This window comes from Ailuropoda melanoleuca, chromosome 3 (assembly GCF_002007445.2).
Source record: "Ailuropoda melanoleuca isolate Jingjing chromosome 3, ASM200744v2, whole genome shotgun sequence".
NCBI lineage: Eukaryota > Metazoa > Chordata > Mammalia > Carnivora > Ursidae > Ailuropoda > Ailuropoda melanoleuca.
Genome location: NC_048220.1, coordinates 84,367,432 through 84,381,546, shown reverse-complemented (window position 1 = coordinate 84,381,546; position 14,115 = coordinate 84,367,432). Strand labels below are relative to the sequence as shown.

At 51.0% G+C, this 14,115-nt stretch overlaps 1 protein-coding gene across 2 annotated transcripts in view; it reads left to right on the top strand.

The window, feature by feature from the left end:
• The window catches only part of HRH2 (histamine receptor H2), a 56,357-nt gene extending 44,607 nt beyond the window's left edge, over positions 1-11,750 (top strand). For both annotated transcript variants that reach the window (XM_034656722.1, XM_034656723.1), the window contains exon 3: positions 8,884-11,750. In XM_034656722.1, coding sequence (XP_034512613.1) covers positions 8,884-9,076 — 193 coding nt within the window. In that variant the 3' untranslated portion in view covers positions 9,077-11,750. The remainder of the gene's footprint in view (positions 1-8,883) is intronic.
• Positions 11,751-14,115: the final 2,365 nt, after the last annotated feature.

Here is a 14,115-nt window from a genome sequence, read left to right as displayed (position 1 = left end):
CCTTGGTCAGGTCACTTAATTCCACAAAGGGCCCCTCCCCTCGTCCGTAAAGATGTGGGCGGTGCCCACGTGGCAGGCCAAGCACACAGGAAATGCTCAACATGACTGGAGACTGAGTGTCTTAAAGAGAACACCCAGAAAAACTGCCCAGACCCGTGCCATGCAGCATCGGCCATCCCTGTCAGTGGGAGCAGATGTGACAAAGGGTCACTCTCCCTCCCCACCGGCCACCCTATGCCAGGCACTCACTCAGGTACAATCTCACCGACCGCAGAGGTGTAAGATCATGGAGAAGGGCCAGTCCAGGCCACGAGCTGAGATTGTTCCTCGGCCAGTTCCTGACAGTCCCCGGCTCCGTCACCACCAGCCTCGCTCTGGGGCCTGCCAGGTTACTTGCAGATTCGTCCAGTGGGCCCCCATGTTCTGGCTCTGGAACCCCTCCCTGTCTCCTCTCCCACTGCATCCTTACAGGGTGCCGGTGAACTAGACTAACCAGACAGCCCTGCTCTCAGAGCACAATCCACAGCTCAGGGTGCCCTGCTGCCCGAAGAGACACCCTTCCTGCCGACGTCCCCGTTCGATTTCCACTCATTGCCCCAGGCCCACCTCAAAGGCCACCTGCTCCGCAGAGCTTCCCCTGATCCTCGGGGCCAGAGATGGCACACCCACGCACACTCAGGCCCTGGCACACACTCACATACCCACACATATACACGTGCGTTCACATTCCCAGCCACTCACACCCGTGAGTTACTTGAGACAAGTGACCCTGCCCTGACCATCGCCACATCTCTCATTTTACGCTCAGTCCTGTTCTGTCAAATTCATTTCATCTGGTCCTCAGGAGGGAGCATGCCAACGGCTGTTGTTTCCTATTTGAGTTTTGTTATCGAGTGACCTAGGGACATCACTTAACCACCCAGAGCCTCAGTTTCCTGGTCGGTGAAGTGGGACACCCGTGCTTGCCTGATAGCACCGCTGGGAGGGTTAACTAGAAAAAGGGTGCCAAGCAGCCCACTCAGGACCTAGCATGTGAGCACTCAGTAAGTGCTGCTTCTTGTCAATCATTTACTCATTCACTGGTACAATTCACGATGCCTGCTCTGTGCGCGGCCCCTCGGGATGCTAGAGTCATAGCCAATGACTCCCTCACTGAGCTCCCAGTGCGGCCCGGCCCCAGGCAGTGCCCCGCCAAGCATTCAGGGATGCGTGCATTCAGGGATGCGTGCCCTGGGAGTCCCTAATCAAGATCACTTTGATGGGCCGAAAGCTTTCAGACCCTCACCAGCTCGTTCCTATGTCACCAGGGAAAAATTTAAAGGGGCCAGTGGTTTATGACGATTACCTCTAAATCTCAGCTAAGTCCCCGGGAGTTCTGGGGTGTCTTTCTGGGATCAATTTCACCTTCTCTGGCATGGAAATGAACACAGTGTGCGTGCACAACTCCTGCAGGAAGCCTCTGCCCAGTTCGCTGTGATGCTCGCTGCTGAAAGACAAAAGACCTCACCACCATCCCTTCAAAGTAGATGCTGGTGTAGGCAAACCCTCTATGTTTGCTTCCAGAAAATTCTGAGAAGGGCATGAAAAAATAATTTCTTTCAAGAGCAGGGGCCTGAAGTTTGGTCATGCCAGCATATTGGGCAGTATGATTTGTGGCAGAAAACAAAGGTATTTGAACACGACGCTCTGATTGGCTGCTGGGTAGCCTGGTGTCCTGAAATGCCCACCTCGTAGCTTATTCAGAACAACCAGAAATTAGGCCTGTCCTGGAGAAGAGGGTCACCTCTGAGTTTGACAAAAGCTTAAGGCAGAAGACAGAGCCCCAAGGGGCTCTTGCCGGCTCCCGGGGTACAAAGAGCCTCTTCTCCTTTCTTGTCTCCTCCACTTCCTTTTCCTCGTAAAGGAGTTTCAGTGACCCAGTTCCCAGGATGCAGGCGAAGCTGACATGAGGCCGTGACGGTTCTGCTGTGCGGTTGAGCACAGGAGAGTAAGAACTCTGGGTTCAGAGTTCAGACCAGACCCTCAGCACACAGTCCCTCACCCTCCAGTTCTTGGGGGTGTTCCCTGAGGAACAAAGCCGCCAATGGCCACGCCCATTGCAGGAAACAAGGGAGGAGGAAGGGGAGGCTTCCTCTCCCAGCCTTTCTCTGGGATCATCCTGTTTCACAGATGAGGAGGGGGACTTGAGGGAGAGAGGGAGTGGTCTGAGACCCAACAGCAGGAGAATGAGGAAGGCTCAGACCACACTCAGGACTCCTGGTCCCAAATTTCCCCCTTTCTCCATCCCCCCCCCCCAACATGGCTAGTCTCAGAGGTGCTGGCTGAGCTGGGCAGCGTGCCTCACCGTCCCTCCTGGAGTTCCTGTCCACAAGGCCCTTCCCTGCCAGCCGCAGGGAGGTGGATAGAGAAATAAAGCCAGCGTGAGTCACCACACACAGCGGAAGGGCCGTCAGAGGGGCAGGGGAAGTGCTTCGTTTCTGATGATCTGTGAATTGGGGAAGTCAGAACCTGGGAGAATCACTATTGAAACCGAGATGGGTTGGGCTTTTCATTCTCACACATGTGACTGAACACCGACTATGAACTTGGACGGCGGGGTTGAGGATGAAAGATCCAGGGCCTGCCTTTCGCCTGGGAGATAGACAAGCAAACTGATCACTAACCCAAGGAGGTCAGTGCCTCCGTGGAGGGGCTCCAGGAGCTGGGAGGGCATCGGGAATCCTGGAAAGCCCCAGAGACAACCTCCCACCGGAGGTGAGGCCTAAGCAGAACCTTGAACCAGAAGCAGAAGTTGAGCAGCAAAGAACATAAAGGCAGCCCCAGCAATGGGACACGTGCAAAGGCACAGATGGAAGGGCCGGCAGGTGCCGCGTGCGGGTGGTGGTTCTGTGCGCTCGTCTGTACTGTGCACGGTAGACGGCAACGGTGAAGAGCACTGACTCACACCAGCAGTCCTCACAGCAGTGCTGTGAGGTTGCCGTTGCAGACTTAACTTCCCAGATGAGAAAAGCAAGGTTCAGAGAAGGCCTGAGCAAGGCTTCCTGAAGAGAGAGCAGCGCTGAATCTGGATCTGGACCACGGGTGGCTGACTATATTCTAACACCCTCAATGTGGAAAGACGGGATTCTGATTCAAATTCAGATTCTAGGACTATGATGAATCAGGATACTGTCGACTGCCAGGAGCAGAAACCCAGTTAAAAGAATCTGGGGGGGAGGGGCGCCTGGGTGGCTCAGTCAGTGAAGTGTCCGACTCTTGATTTCGGCTCAGATCATGATCTCAGGATCATGAGATCGAGCCCCACATCAGGCTCAGCACTGGGCGTGGAGTCTACTTAAGATTCTCTCTCTCTCCCTCTGCCCCTCCCCCCAACTCATGCGCACCAGTGTGTGCGCTCCCACTCTCTCTCTCTCTCTCTCTCTCTCAAAAAATACATAAATAAAGTAAATAAAAGAGGCTGGGATTGGTGGAGGTGGGGAACTGGCTCATGAAACTGCAGAAAACAAGGGTAGCTTCAAGCATGGCTGGATCCAAATGAGCAAATGTCATCAGAAAATTGTCTTTCTCCAGCTTTCAACTCAGTTTTACACCATGTTGACTTCATTCTCAGAGTCTCCCTGTGGTGCCACGAGCAGCTCCAAGCTTACATCACCCCACCTTGGTAACTCCAGTGGAAAAAGTCCACAAAAAAGTTTCAGGCTTTCATTGGCTGGTGGGTCATGTGTCTACCTCTGTACCCACACCTGGAGCCAGGGCAAAGAATAAGAGGTCAGCCCCACCTCACTCACATGAGCAAAGAGTGAGGAAGGCTGGATCCCAAAGAATCAAAGTGCTATGACCAAGAGAAGGGAAACAGATGAGAGGAAGGTGACAAGGACAGGTGTTTGCCATAAGCACTTACTGTGTGGCAGACACTGTATTATGTGCTCTTCAGAACCCCGTTAACATCCCCTAGCTTCAAGATTTAGGGCTCAGGGCAGGATGGGCCATGGGGCTATGAAGGGGGTCAAGGATTATTAAACCTACTGGTCTTGCTAGACACTGTAATGTAACAGAGTCTGCACAGATTGGAATTTAGCTTAGTGTCTCATCCTAACTTACCTTTGGCATGGATGGTAAGCTAAGTAAAGGAGGAGGGCTCCATGCCACTAGATTTTATTATGTTAAATACACATGTTAAAATTATTTTATAAGAGGCTAGAAATTCTGCAAGGTAAGAAGGAAAGAGAATGAGGACGGAAAGGGCAATCTAAAGCAAAGCAAGAAAAGATAGGAAAATTTAGAAAAGGTGGGGCAAATATAAAACACAAAACCCCACTGAAGAAATTAGTCAAAATACATCAGTAATCACAACCCATGTGAATGGAATAAACTGTCCAATTAAGAAAAACAAAGGTTGTCAGATTTGATTTTTTAAGAACCCATACAAATGTTTTTATAAGAAATAGACTTAAGGAAACAAAACTGTTGAAAGTATAAGGAAAGAAAAATGTAATATGCTAGACAAATATTAACCAAAGGAACTCTAGCTTCAAAAATATGTAAAGTAAAATTGACAGAACTACAAAGAGAGATTAATCACGAACATCATAAATAAACAATATTAAGAGTTTAGAGACGATTTTATTTTAGATGTTACAGAGATTAGGAAAGGTAATAAGAATGCTATAGTCAACTCTATGCCCCAAACAAGGGAAAACTCAGATAAAGGGAAAAATTTCTAGTGAAGCAGAACTTGCCAAAACTGACTCACAATGAAATAGAAAACTGGACTGGTCCTGTAACCATTAAAAATAAATAAAATGAATGAAACACTAGTAGTACTTGGTTTTGCAAAGGAGTTCTACCAAATACTCTAGGAATGGTCATTCCAATTCTGCACAAACACTATCAGGGGATAAAAAAGGGAAACTCTCCAATTCATTTGATGAGGCCATTATAGTGTAAATTCAAAAACAAGTATGAGAAGGGAAATGATTTAAAAAAATGGAAAACAACTCAGACATCCATCAACAGGTGAATGAATAAATAAATTGGAGTATTTTCACATAATGGAATACCTGACAGCACTGAAAATGAACCACAGGTTCATGCATCAGCACAGCTTAATCTCAAAAATACAGCGTTCAACAACAACAAAAGGTAGCTGCAGAGAAAAATCATAAAACGTGATTTCATTTATCTAAAAGGAAAATACTAAATTTTAAATACTTTGAATTTGTAGTTTTATTCCTTCTTTGGATTTTTCTGTTTTTTTTAATAAGTGGTGAATTTTTTTTCAACTTCACAGTAAATTATAGTTATTACAGAAATTTATGCTTATTACGTAAGTGATAATGATTGAGATGTATGCTGAGAGGTTACGTATGCCAAAAACCACTAACTGCTTTAAATAATCAAAATTTTAGTATCTGAAACTGTGTATTAACTGATAAATAAGCCAGTATTTTTCTTTTTAAAAAGATTTATTTATTTATTTTAGAGAGAGAGAGCAAGCAGAGGGAGGGAAAAAGGGACGGGGAAGAGAATCTTCAAGCAGACTCCCCACTGAGCATGGAGCCCATCTTGGGGCTGGATCTTGGGACCCTGAGATGAGGACCTGAGCCCAAACCAAGAGTCAGACACTTAACTAACTGAACCACCAAAGCGTCCCAATAAGCCAGTATTTTTCAAGCCTTTATATGAACTCAAAATGTCAAATAGGGGGCAGGTCCTTCCAGTCATGTTAAACTTGTGTCTGCAGTTATAAAATACTATAAAAGTCATCTTGTCTTCAAGTGTAAAGTGTTGTAGAGGGTTGTTATGATCATAAAGTATAAAAGGTTGGTTGTGTTTATGGTTATAAAATGTTGTAGAAGGATCTTTTACTAACTATATTATTATTGGAAATAGTCTGCCTCAAATAATACTCTGTGTTGTTATATTAGACAAAAGTCTTTTTTTTTCCTTTTTAAAGAGAGAGAGAGAGAGCAATAGGGGAGGGGCAGAGGGAGAATGAGAGAGAGAATCCCAAGACCCTGAGATCATGACCCGAGCGGAAACCAAGAGTCAGACGCTTAACTGACTGCACCACCCAGGTGCCCCTGGACAAAAGTCATTTGGTTGCAAGTGATAGTAATTCAGTTGGATAGCCACTGACTGCCTTATTTCCTGTGCTCCCAGCTTCTCTGTCTCATAAGGAAGATGCAGTTGTCATGGGAAGGACTCTTTCTCCCGGGTTGAGTTTTGAACTCACCTCTCAAGCAGTCGGTGAATCCAAAAGCATCCAAAAGCATTATTGGGGTCCAATAATTGCACTCCCACCTGGACCACATGCTGTGGGGACGGCATGGTTGCCAAAGGAAGGCGTGTGGGGCAGAGAAATCACATTTATCTAACAGGGTTCATTTCAAGATGCTTGTCATCCAAGAACAGCCATGTTCCAGACAGACAATCCAGATTTAGCCCCCATTTGGAAAATGACAATATTGCCGAATTAATCGTTATTTTGTAAAAAGAATAAAGCTGTAGTTTGCAGCTCCCCCCACCTCCGCCAAAAAATGACAAATAAATAAATAAATAAAGTGCAAAAAGAACACCACAGTACGATGTTTCAGGATACCAAAGCATGTACTGAAACAAGTCAGGTTCTGGTAAATTCTATCCCTTAACCTGAGAGGTGGTTATACCTCTAAAATGGTGGTATCCATTTTAGTATTCTTTAATATTCTTTGAACCACACATATTTGTTTTTTATATAGTCTCTTTGGATGTATGATGTATTTCATTTAAAAATAATGACAGAATCAACATGTAACAAAAAGATATGTCTGAGTAGAGGAGTTCTTTGAGATGTTTCTCTTCTTTGTTTTGTTCATCTGTCTGTGCTGAATTTTTTACAAGGAACATGTGATATTTCCATAATAATATTATTTTAAGTCATCTGTAAGCTCTTTAGAAGGGAGCTGGTTATTTCCTAGCCAAAGCTCACTTTTCTTTGCTACTTTCAGTGAAAGTCGCTTGACCAGAGCTGCGTCTGGAATGTTAATCCAAGGGTAGATACCTGCCTGCTTGGTCAAATATGCACACCGCCAGCATGGAGGACTGGGGCCTGGGAAGTGCCAGGGCTATAACCTTGAGGCCCAGGTGAGGGCATGTGTTCTGGGGAGGGAAGGGCTGGCCAAACCTCCAGGGAGAGCTTGGGCCACTCGTGGCCTTCAGCAGTGGCTAAGCTGGACCATAACTATGGGCTGAGGGAAGCTTGGGTGGTGGGGGCAGTTGTCAACTGTGTCTTACAAAGTCAGGCGTCCAAATCCGCAACCCCCGTCTAGCTAACATGCTAAAGGGATGGTCGATGTTCTTCCCTCTCTCTACAGAGAGAGGCAGAGGAGCAGGGAGTTTGATGCCTCTGGCAGCCAGATTACTTAGCAGATGATGGCGAGAGCTGAGACCAGGTGTGATTGTCTCAGGACATCCCAAGGAACCGCAGTGGGTCCCAGGGCCAAGCTGGTGGCGCCCAGCTTGAAACTGACGAGGAAAGTGACCACTCCAGCCTAGGCAGGGAAACCAGAAAGCGGGTAGCGTTGGTGGCTTTAGACAGAGCTGAAGCCAGATTTTGTCCTGGCCTGGGGCTGCAGAGACTCCAGACAGAGTCTCTAGGGACACCACGCACTAGTCAGCTTTTCCAGTGTTTGGGCTACAGGGAACCTGGGATGTGTCAGGGACTCGGAACGGCATTGCCCAAACCACTTGCGCATTCCCTTCCCATCTGGTCCAGCCCATAGTCTTCTCCCACTTGCATCATATGCACTTGAAGCTCTACGCCAACTTGCTGTTTTCACTGAAATAGACGAGGAAACTTTACATTGTCACCGTAAATGGAAACACAGATTCACTTGCGGAAAACAAAAGAACTCATGAGCATAGATACAGTGACACAAAACAATGTCACCAAAGTTTGACCAGACCCAGTTGCCTGATGAAAGCTCTGACCTGCCTCCTGTTCTCTGTTCTGAAGGGAGATCTGCAGGTGTTGGGGCTCGGAAAACACAAGAGCACCTCCCTGAGCCTTTCCCTCTGACTTGAAATAAAAGAGATAAAGGAATTCTTACTGAAAGTAGCTGAAAAGAAAAGCAGGTCTGCCATCCGCACCCTAGCAGGCAACAGCGCAAACGAACTCTGTATGCCCAGAAGTGAAGGAAATCCTCTGCTTCCTAAAAATGTATGCCAAAGACTTTGTTCAAAACTTCCCTACCAAGCTTTTGGCTGACTCAGTCTTCGGTGATCTATTCTAAAGGAACGTGATCAGATCGACTCAGAAGACGTTAACGGAGGAACTACTCTATACCAGCCGTAATTGTGGGGGGCTAGCACCTTAGCTTTGGGGAACACACATTCTCATGGAGACAGATGTTCTCACAACTGGTTTTAATGCAGTTAAAGTCTTCTCCCAGCCTCCCTTCGACCCACGCAAGGCATACTGTCGAGGTCCAGGAATCATTCCACTGAGAGTGAGAAACAGCAAACATTAATTGGGCTCCTCCTGGGAGCCAGGCAAGGTGTGAGATACTTTTGTATATATTTTATAATACTCAATCCTTCCAAGAGTTGGAAAGGTGGTTGTTTTCTCCTCCATTTTGGGGTTGAGAGGAGTGAGGGGGCTCACGGCATGTTGGAAGCAGGCCTGAGATCTGAAAGCAGGTCTCCCGAATGCTCTGCGCATTGAGGGAAGAAGTCCCTGCCGCACGTGGGCTGCCCCGGTGGCCAAGGGAGGGCCCCCACCTCATCCCACCCCACCCTTCTCAAGGCGGGCTTAGGAGAAGCAGAGGCCAGAGGGTGGGCCCTGGGCCCACTGGCCTTGTCCCGTGGTCACCTCTGCCCTGACCTGTGCTTGTGTCTCCCCAGGAAGCCAGCGCTGCCCTGCACTGTGTGCTCCGGCAACCTTCTAATCTGCTGCAAGAGTCTGTGGGGGCTTGGGTTCCTCCAGAGACACATGCGAGGCCCCTCAGAGGAGCAGCCAGGCGAGCCGCTGTCCGAGGAGCCACTGAGGACACCACCCCAGGAAGCGGTGAGGACTCTGCCCTCCGAGGCTGTCTAGACCCCGCCCAGGACACAGAAGATACTGCTTCTGGTCACCAAGATTTGACTCCTGGGGCCATTAAGGACCCAGAAGCCCCCAAAGCCACCGAAGATGTGCCCTAGTCTGAGTCTAGGGTCTCCCAGAGCACACAGCGGGGTGCTGGGGTCCTTGGGTCTAGCGCGGAGCAGCCTGGGCTGTGCTCAGCATTCCCAGCCGATGCTCAGAACTCTCCTGGGCCTGGGTCCGCTCAATCCCATGGGTTCAGAGTTCGCGTGGGTGCTGGCCCTGAGTCATGAGCAGAGGGGGCTGGACACGGGTGTGCGTGTGTGCTGGTGAGCGCGTGTGTGCTGGTGAGCGCATGGATTTGTACACGCAGGGACACGCAGGCCCTCGGAGATAGGTTTAGCCTCTCACTCCCTCACGGGTTCTGCAAGGTGAAGGAAAGGAAAGGGCGAGGGAAGGGAAAGGAAGGAAGGAAATTGGCCTTTAAGGAGCACCTGCCGTGTGCCAGGTCAGCATGAGCTGGCATAGTCCTTAACGTGGTAAGAATCACCAACCTACTTTACAGATGTAGAAACTGAGGCTCAGGGAGACGGGGGCCGCCCCAGGACACTCAGCTAGCACACGTGCCTGGGTTCTGGGAGGCCCTGGAAAAATAGTTGTTGAGGGAATGCAGGACCAGGAGCACGGGCCAAAAGCCAGGCCTCGAGCCCACGTCCTTGACATGACATTGCACTGCTGCTCAGGGGAGAGATCAAGGTGTTCGCTTGCCTCAGCCCACCCTTCTCTTAGCGGGGCTCCCACCCAGAGCCCGAGGGTTCCCTTCATGCTGCAGTACTGCCCCTCTCTGGTGCTTTTCGTCAACAAGAAGTGGCGCGGAGCAGAGCCCACAGCGGGGCGGGTGGGGGTCAGGGGTGCGCCAGAGTCAGGGAGAGGAGGCGTTTGGGGGCGGGGGAAGGGATTGACCCCACAGCGCCCTCTGCCGGATGTATGACCTTGGGGGCATCAGTAGTGATCTCTCTGAGCAGCTCTGGACTCCTCCACACAAGGGGCTGAGATCCCCTTTGCTATTCACAGGGTCGTTGAGGAGACCCAGGGAGGTGGGGGCGGTGACACCTGGACAAACGCGGGTGTGCATGGACTCTCCCTGCTAACCACGGGCCCTCCCCAAGCCCACTCCTGCCTTGGTTCCAAAGCCCCCCGTGGGTCCCCCTCCGCGCGCACCCATGCCTTCGAGGCCGTCCGGCGGCTCACTGTCCTCTCCCCGGCCGTCAGGGCTGCCCGCCCCATAAGCCTTCTCTTCTCGCTGCGATTTCTCTCCCTCTGCGGCCTCGTCTGCACCCTCGCAACCGAGGTCACCGGGAGACTAATCTGCGAGGAAATTCCTCCCGGGTTTGTGCCTGGAGCCGGGCTTCCTCCGGGGACTTCCTCCCATGGCTGCACGCCCGAGCCCCCGCCTGGTGTTCGAAGGCACCTCCGTTTGGGCATGTCTGCAGCCACGCTCTTGACCCTCTCCCTACCCCTGCTCGGCTGCCGGGCTCCCCGTCCGGGACAGAGGTCTGCCGCTGGCTCCGCAGCCCAAGGGTCCGCCCCTCACGGTCAGCTTTCTCGAGAGCAGGCTGCATACATAGCCTTCTGCTCCATTCTCCGCACTGCCATCCCGCGGTCAGGGCAACCGGACAGCTCGGCCTCCGTCCAGCCCGCCCCCACCCAGCAGCCACCGCGGGCTGTGCAAAATGCTGCCGTGGCCACGTGGCACACGCAGGCCGCCATCTTTGTCCTGGCCCACGGGCCCGCGTGCTCAGGCCTGCCCCCGCCCTGCGGCCTCCTCCTGCCACGCTCTCCTCTGTCTCTTCACCCCAGCCCGCCAGGCTTCTCCTTTCTGTTTGCTTATCCTCCTGCTCCTGGCCGCTACAGGGCCATGCACAGCGCTGTTTCCATGACGTGGAGCGCTCTTCCCGCCCCTCTGGCCCTGAGAGCTCAGCTGAACTATCACTTCTTAGGAAGTCTTCCTTGACCCAGCCCATTAGGTCAGGCCAACCCCCCCACACACACCACAACCATCTTCAGAAGCCATTGCGTGTTTGTAATTTACAGTCATCCATGTGGTTCCCTCACCCTTGTCTGTCACCCCCACTCAGGACACAGGCCCTGCCGATTTCTGTTGACCTCTCTATAACTAGCTCCTAGAAGGGTGTTTGGCACATAGTAAGGGCTTTAAGCAGTTTATCTGCCCAAACACCTGAAGGCATGATTTGCCCCCAGTGACCCTCAGAGGTGCTCAGTCTCTTGGCCGGATTCCTTCTAAAAGCCCCAGAATCCCCTCCTCCGATGTTTTCCAGGGAGTCTGAGGCAGGTGGGTCTCTAAGTCACGGCCAAGTAGCCTCAGTTGGCCAGGGCTCCGACCCTGTGTGCCCACACACCACCTGGCATGGCAGGGACCTCCTTTGGGTCTGTGTCTGAGCTGCCCCCACTCTTCTGGCCACTCCCTGGAGCCTCTCTGCTGGCTGCAGAAGTGGGGCACATGCTGTCCAGAGGAGGGGAGCATCTGCGGTGGGCCCCCAAATCCATGTTCTGTGTTACCATCATGTTCCAATAAAGCTATCAAAACAGATGCTGCCTTGCGGTTTTATTTTTTAACTTCCTGGTGAGGAATACTCCCCAAACTTCATCATACGGTGTGTCTTGATTTAGAAAAGGACTTATGGGAAAATACTGGAGTAAAGGCCAACTTGGCAGTTGCCTTAAAAAGTCAAGGAGTTCTCAGGGAACTAGAGAAACACCACACTGGCAACGAAGGACAGGCTGGTCAGAAGGATCAGGCCTTTGTCCTGCTCGCCTGGTGAGCCAGGTACATGGTGGGCACTCGGTAAGGGTTTGTGGAAGGCCACGTTTCCGCAGGTTTTCAGCTGCAGAGATGCTTTTGTGAAGGAAGAGGAAAAGACATCTTTAAAATGGCAAACTTGCCAGTCGAGGAAGTCTGTAGTAGGGTAGGTGGCTGAGGGGCAAGAAAGAAGCCACCAGATCAAGAAGAGGTTCGTGGACTTGGGGCCGGGAAGGAATCCCAAAGGCACCAATGAAAGGGTTGGAAGATGAAGAGAGGGAGCTGACCAGAGTCGAGGTGAGCAGTGACAGTGTCCCCTGGGAGGGGAGGGAGGAGGCTGTGGAATACTGAACTTTGGGCCTTGCAGCGAATGCAAGAAGACACACCTCGGTGAGTGTCTACAGGAGGCAGAGAAGAGATGATGAGTCATCTCAGCCAAAGCTTATGGGAACTGATTGGCTCAAAGTGGATTTTTTAAAAAGATTTTATTTATTTATTTATTTATTTATTTGAGACAGAGAAAGAGACCATAAATGGGGTGAAGGGCAGAGGGAGAAGCAGGCTCCCCACTGAGCAGGGAACCCAATGCGGGGCTCAATCCCAGGACACCGGGATCATGACCTAGGCCGAAGGCAGACGCTTAACTGACTGAGCCACCCAGGTGCCTCTCAAAGTGGATTTTATTATGGGTTTTTTCAGGGGAGAAAAGACAAAGCTGTGTTAAGGGAACTTGGGAAAGATGAAAATAGCAGATGGAATCAATAGATGGTATTAAGCAGTTCTACGCAGATGGAAGACAATGACCGGGAAGTGTCTCCTGAGCCATAGCGGTGGGTGTGACGAATAGTGGGGGCTATAGAGGCAACCAGCCAGGGCTGGAAGCTTGGGATCACAATTCCCAGAATTCTATTCCAACAGGTATACATTCCACCAATAGGAAGCCGAAGAGAAGCAAAATCATTCTTGCTAACTGGCAAAGGAGGGAGGGGAGGGAGAGAGGAAGGAGACCAGGGAGTCCAGAACGGCTTACCTCAGAGAGTGAGAACAGGCCCCCCAGGCAGCTGCACTGGGTATGTGGGTCATGGAATGGCTCGGAAGGCCTTCCTCAGGAGGAGCTGAAATGAGGAGGTCTGTGTTATGGAAAGATCATTCAGACTCCAGTTTGGAAAATTCAAGAATGATGAGGTCTGCTATGGAACTACCATTCAGACTCCGGTTGAGGGAGCAGCCCCCCTGCTGGGGAGGGTGGACTGTAGGACCTACTACAGGCTTTACTGCAGACTGTGGGTGCCATGCTGGGAACCCAAAGGAACAAACCCTCCAGAGAGACTGGCTTGTACCTAAAATTACCAAGCAATCATGGAAAGAATGGGATACAGGGGCCAGTGCTGGGGTGGCCGAGGCCTGATGGAAGGTGCAGGGTGCGGAGTGTGGGAGGACATGGCCATGGCAGCTGTGACCTTCTGAAGGTGTACGTTCCTAGGGCCATGCTGGGACTGTGCTGAAACTCAGGTTAGAAGTGTGGTGGGTCGGAGGGAGTGCTCAGTAGCCCAGACTGAGGGAATCCATTTGGAATCCCATCTCAGCTAAGTAGCCAGCAACTCACCTTTGCTGACCCAACTCCATCTGGAGCTTTGAGGGCAAATTTACCATCTTCATTGTCCATTTGAGGGAGCTCTTTCCAAGCCACCCAAGCAGGAAATGGTAGCCAAGGACACACTTCTCTCAGAATTCCAAGCATTCCAGTGATAACTGGGGAGATTCAATGGTCACTCACAGCCTGGAGGGTGACTGGGAGAAGCTCCCCCACACCCAGCCAGCAGCTCTAAGGAGTTCATAATTTGTTATTTTTGGAGATCATTGCCGATGTTGGTGCCATGTCCCCAACCTTGCCACTCGGGGTCACAGAACACAACATGCTTCTCATACCCTGAGAAGCCACTGCGCAAGCCTGAGCACTGGCCCAGCTGGACCACAGCCCTCACTTGCTGGGACCTCGTCAGGGCTCTATGTGCCCAGCAGTCCTGGCAGGACGCCCAAGGAAATAGAGCCCCAACAGGATCTGCCGCCTGGGCTACATGCCTCCCAGACGACCGTATCCTTTGCTTTCAGCTGACATTTTGTGAGCCCTTTCCTGTGCCCAGACACGATGTCAGCCCCTCCACAGACACCGGCTCATTTCTTCCACCAGTCAGCCCTGGCAGGTAGAGCTTCACATCTCCACCAGCTGGGG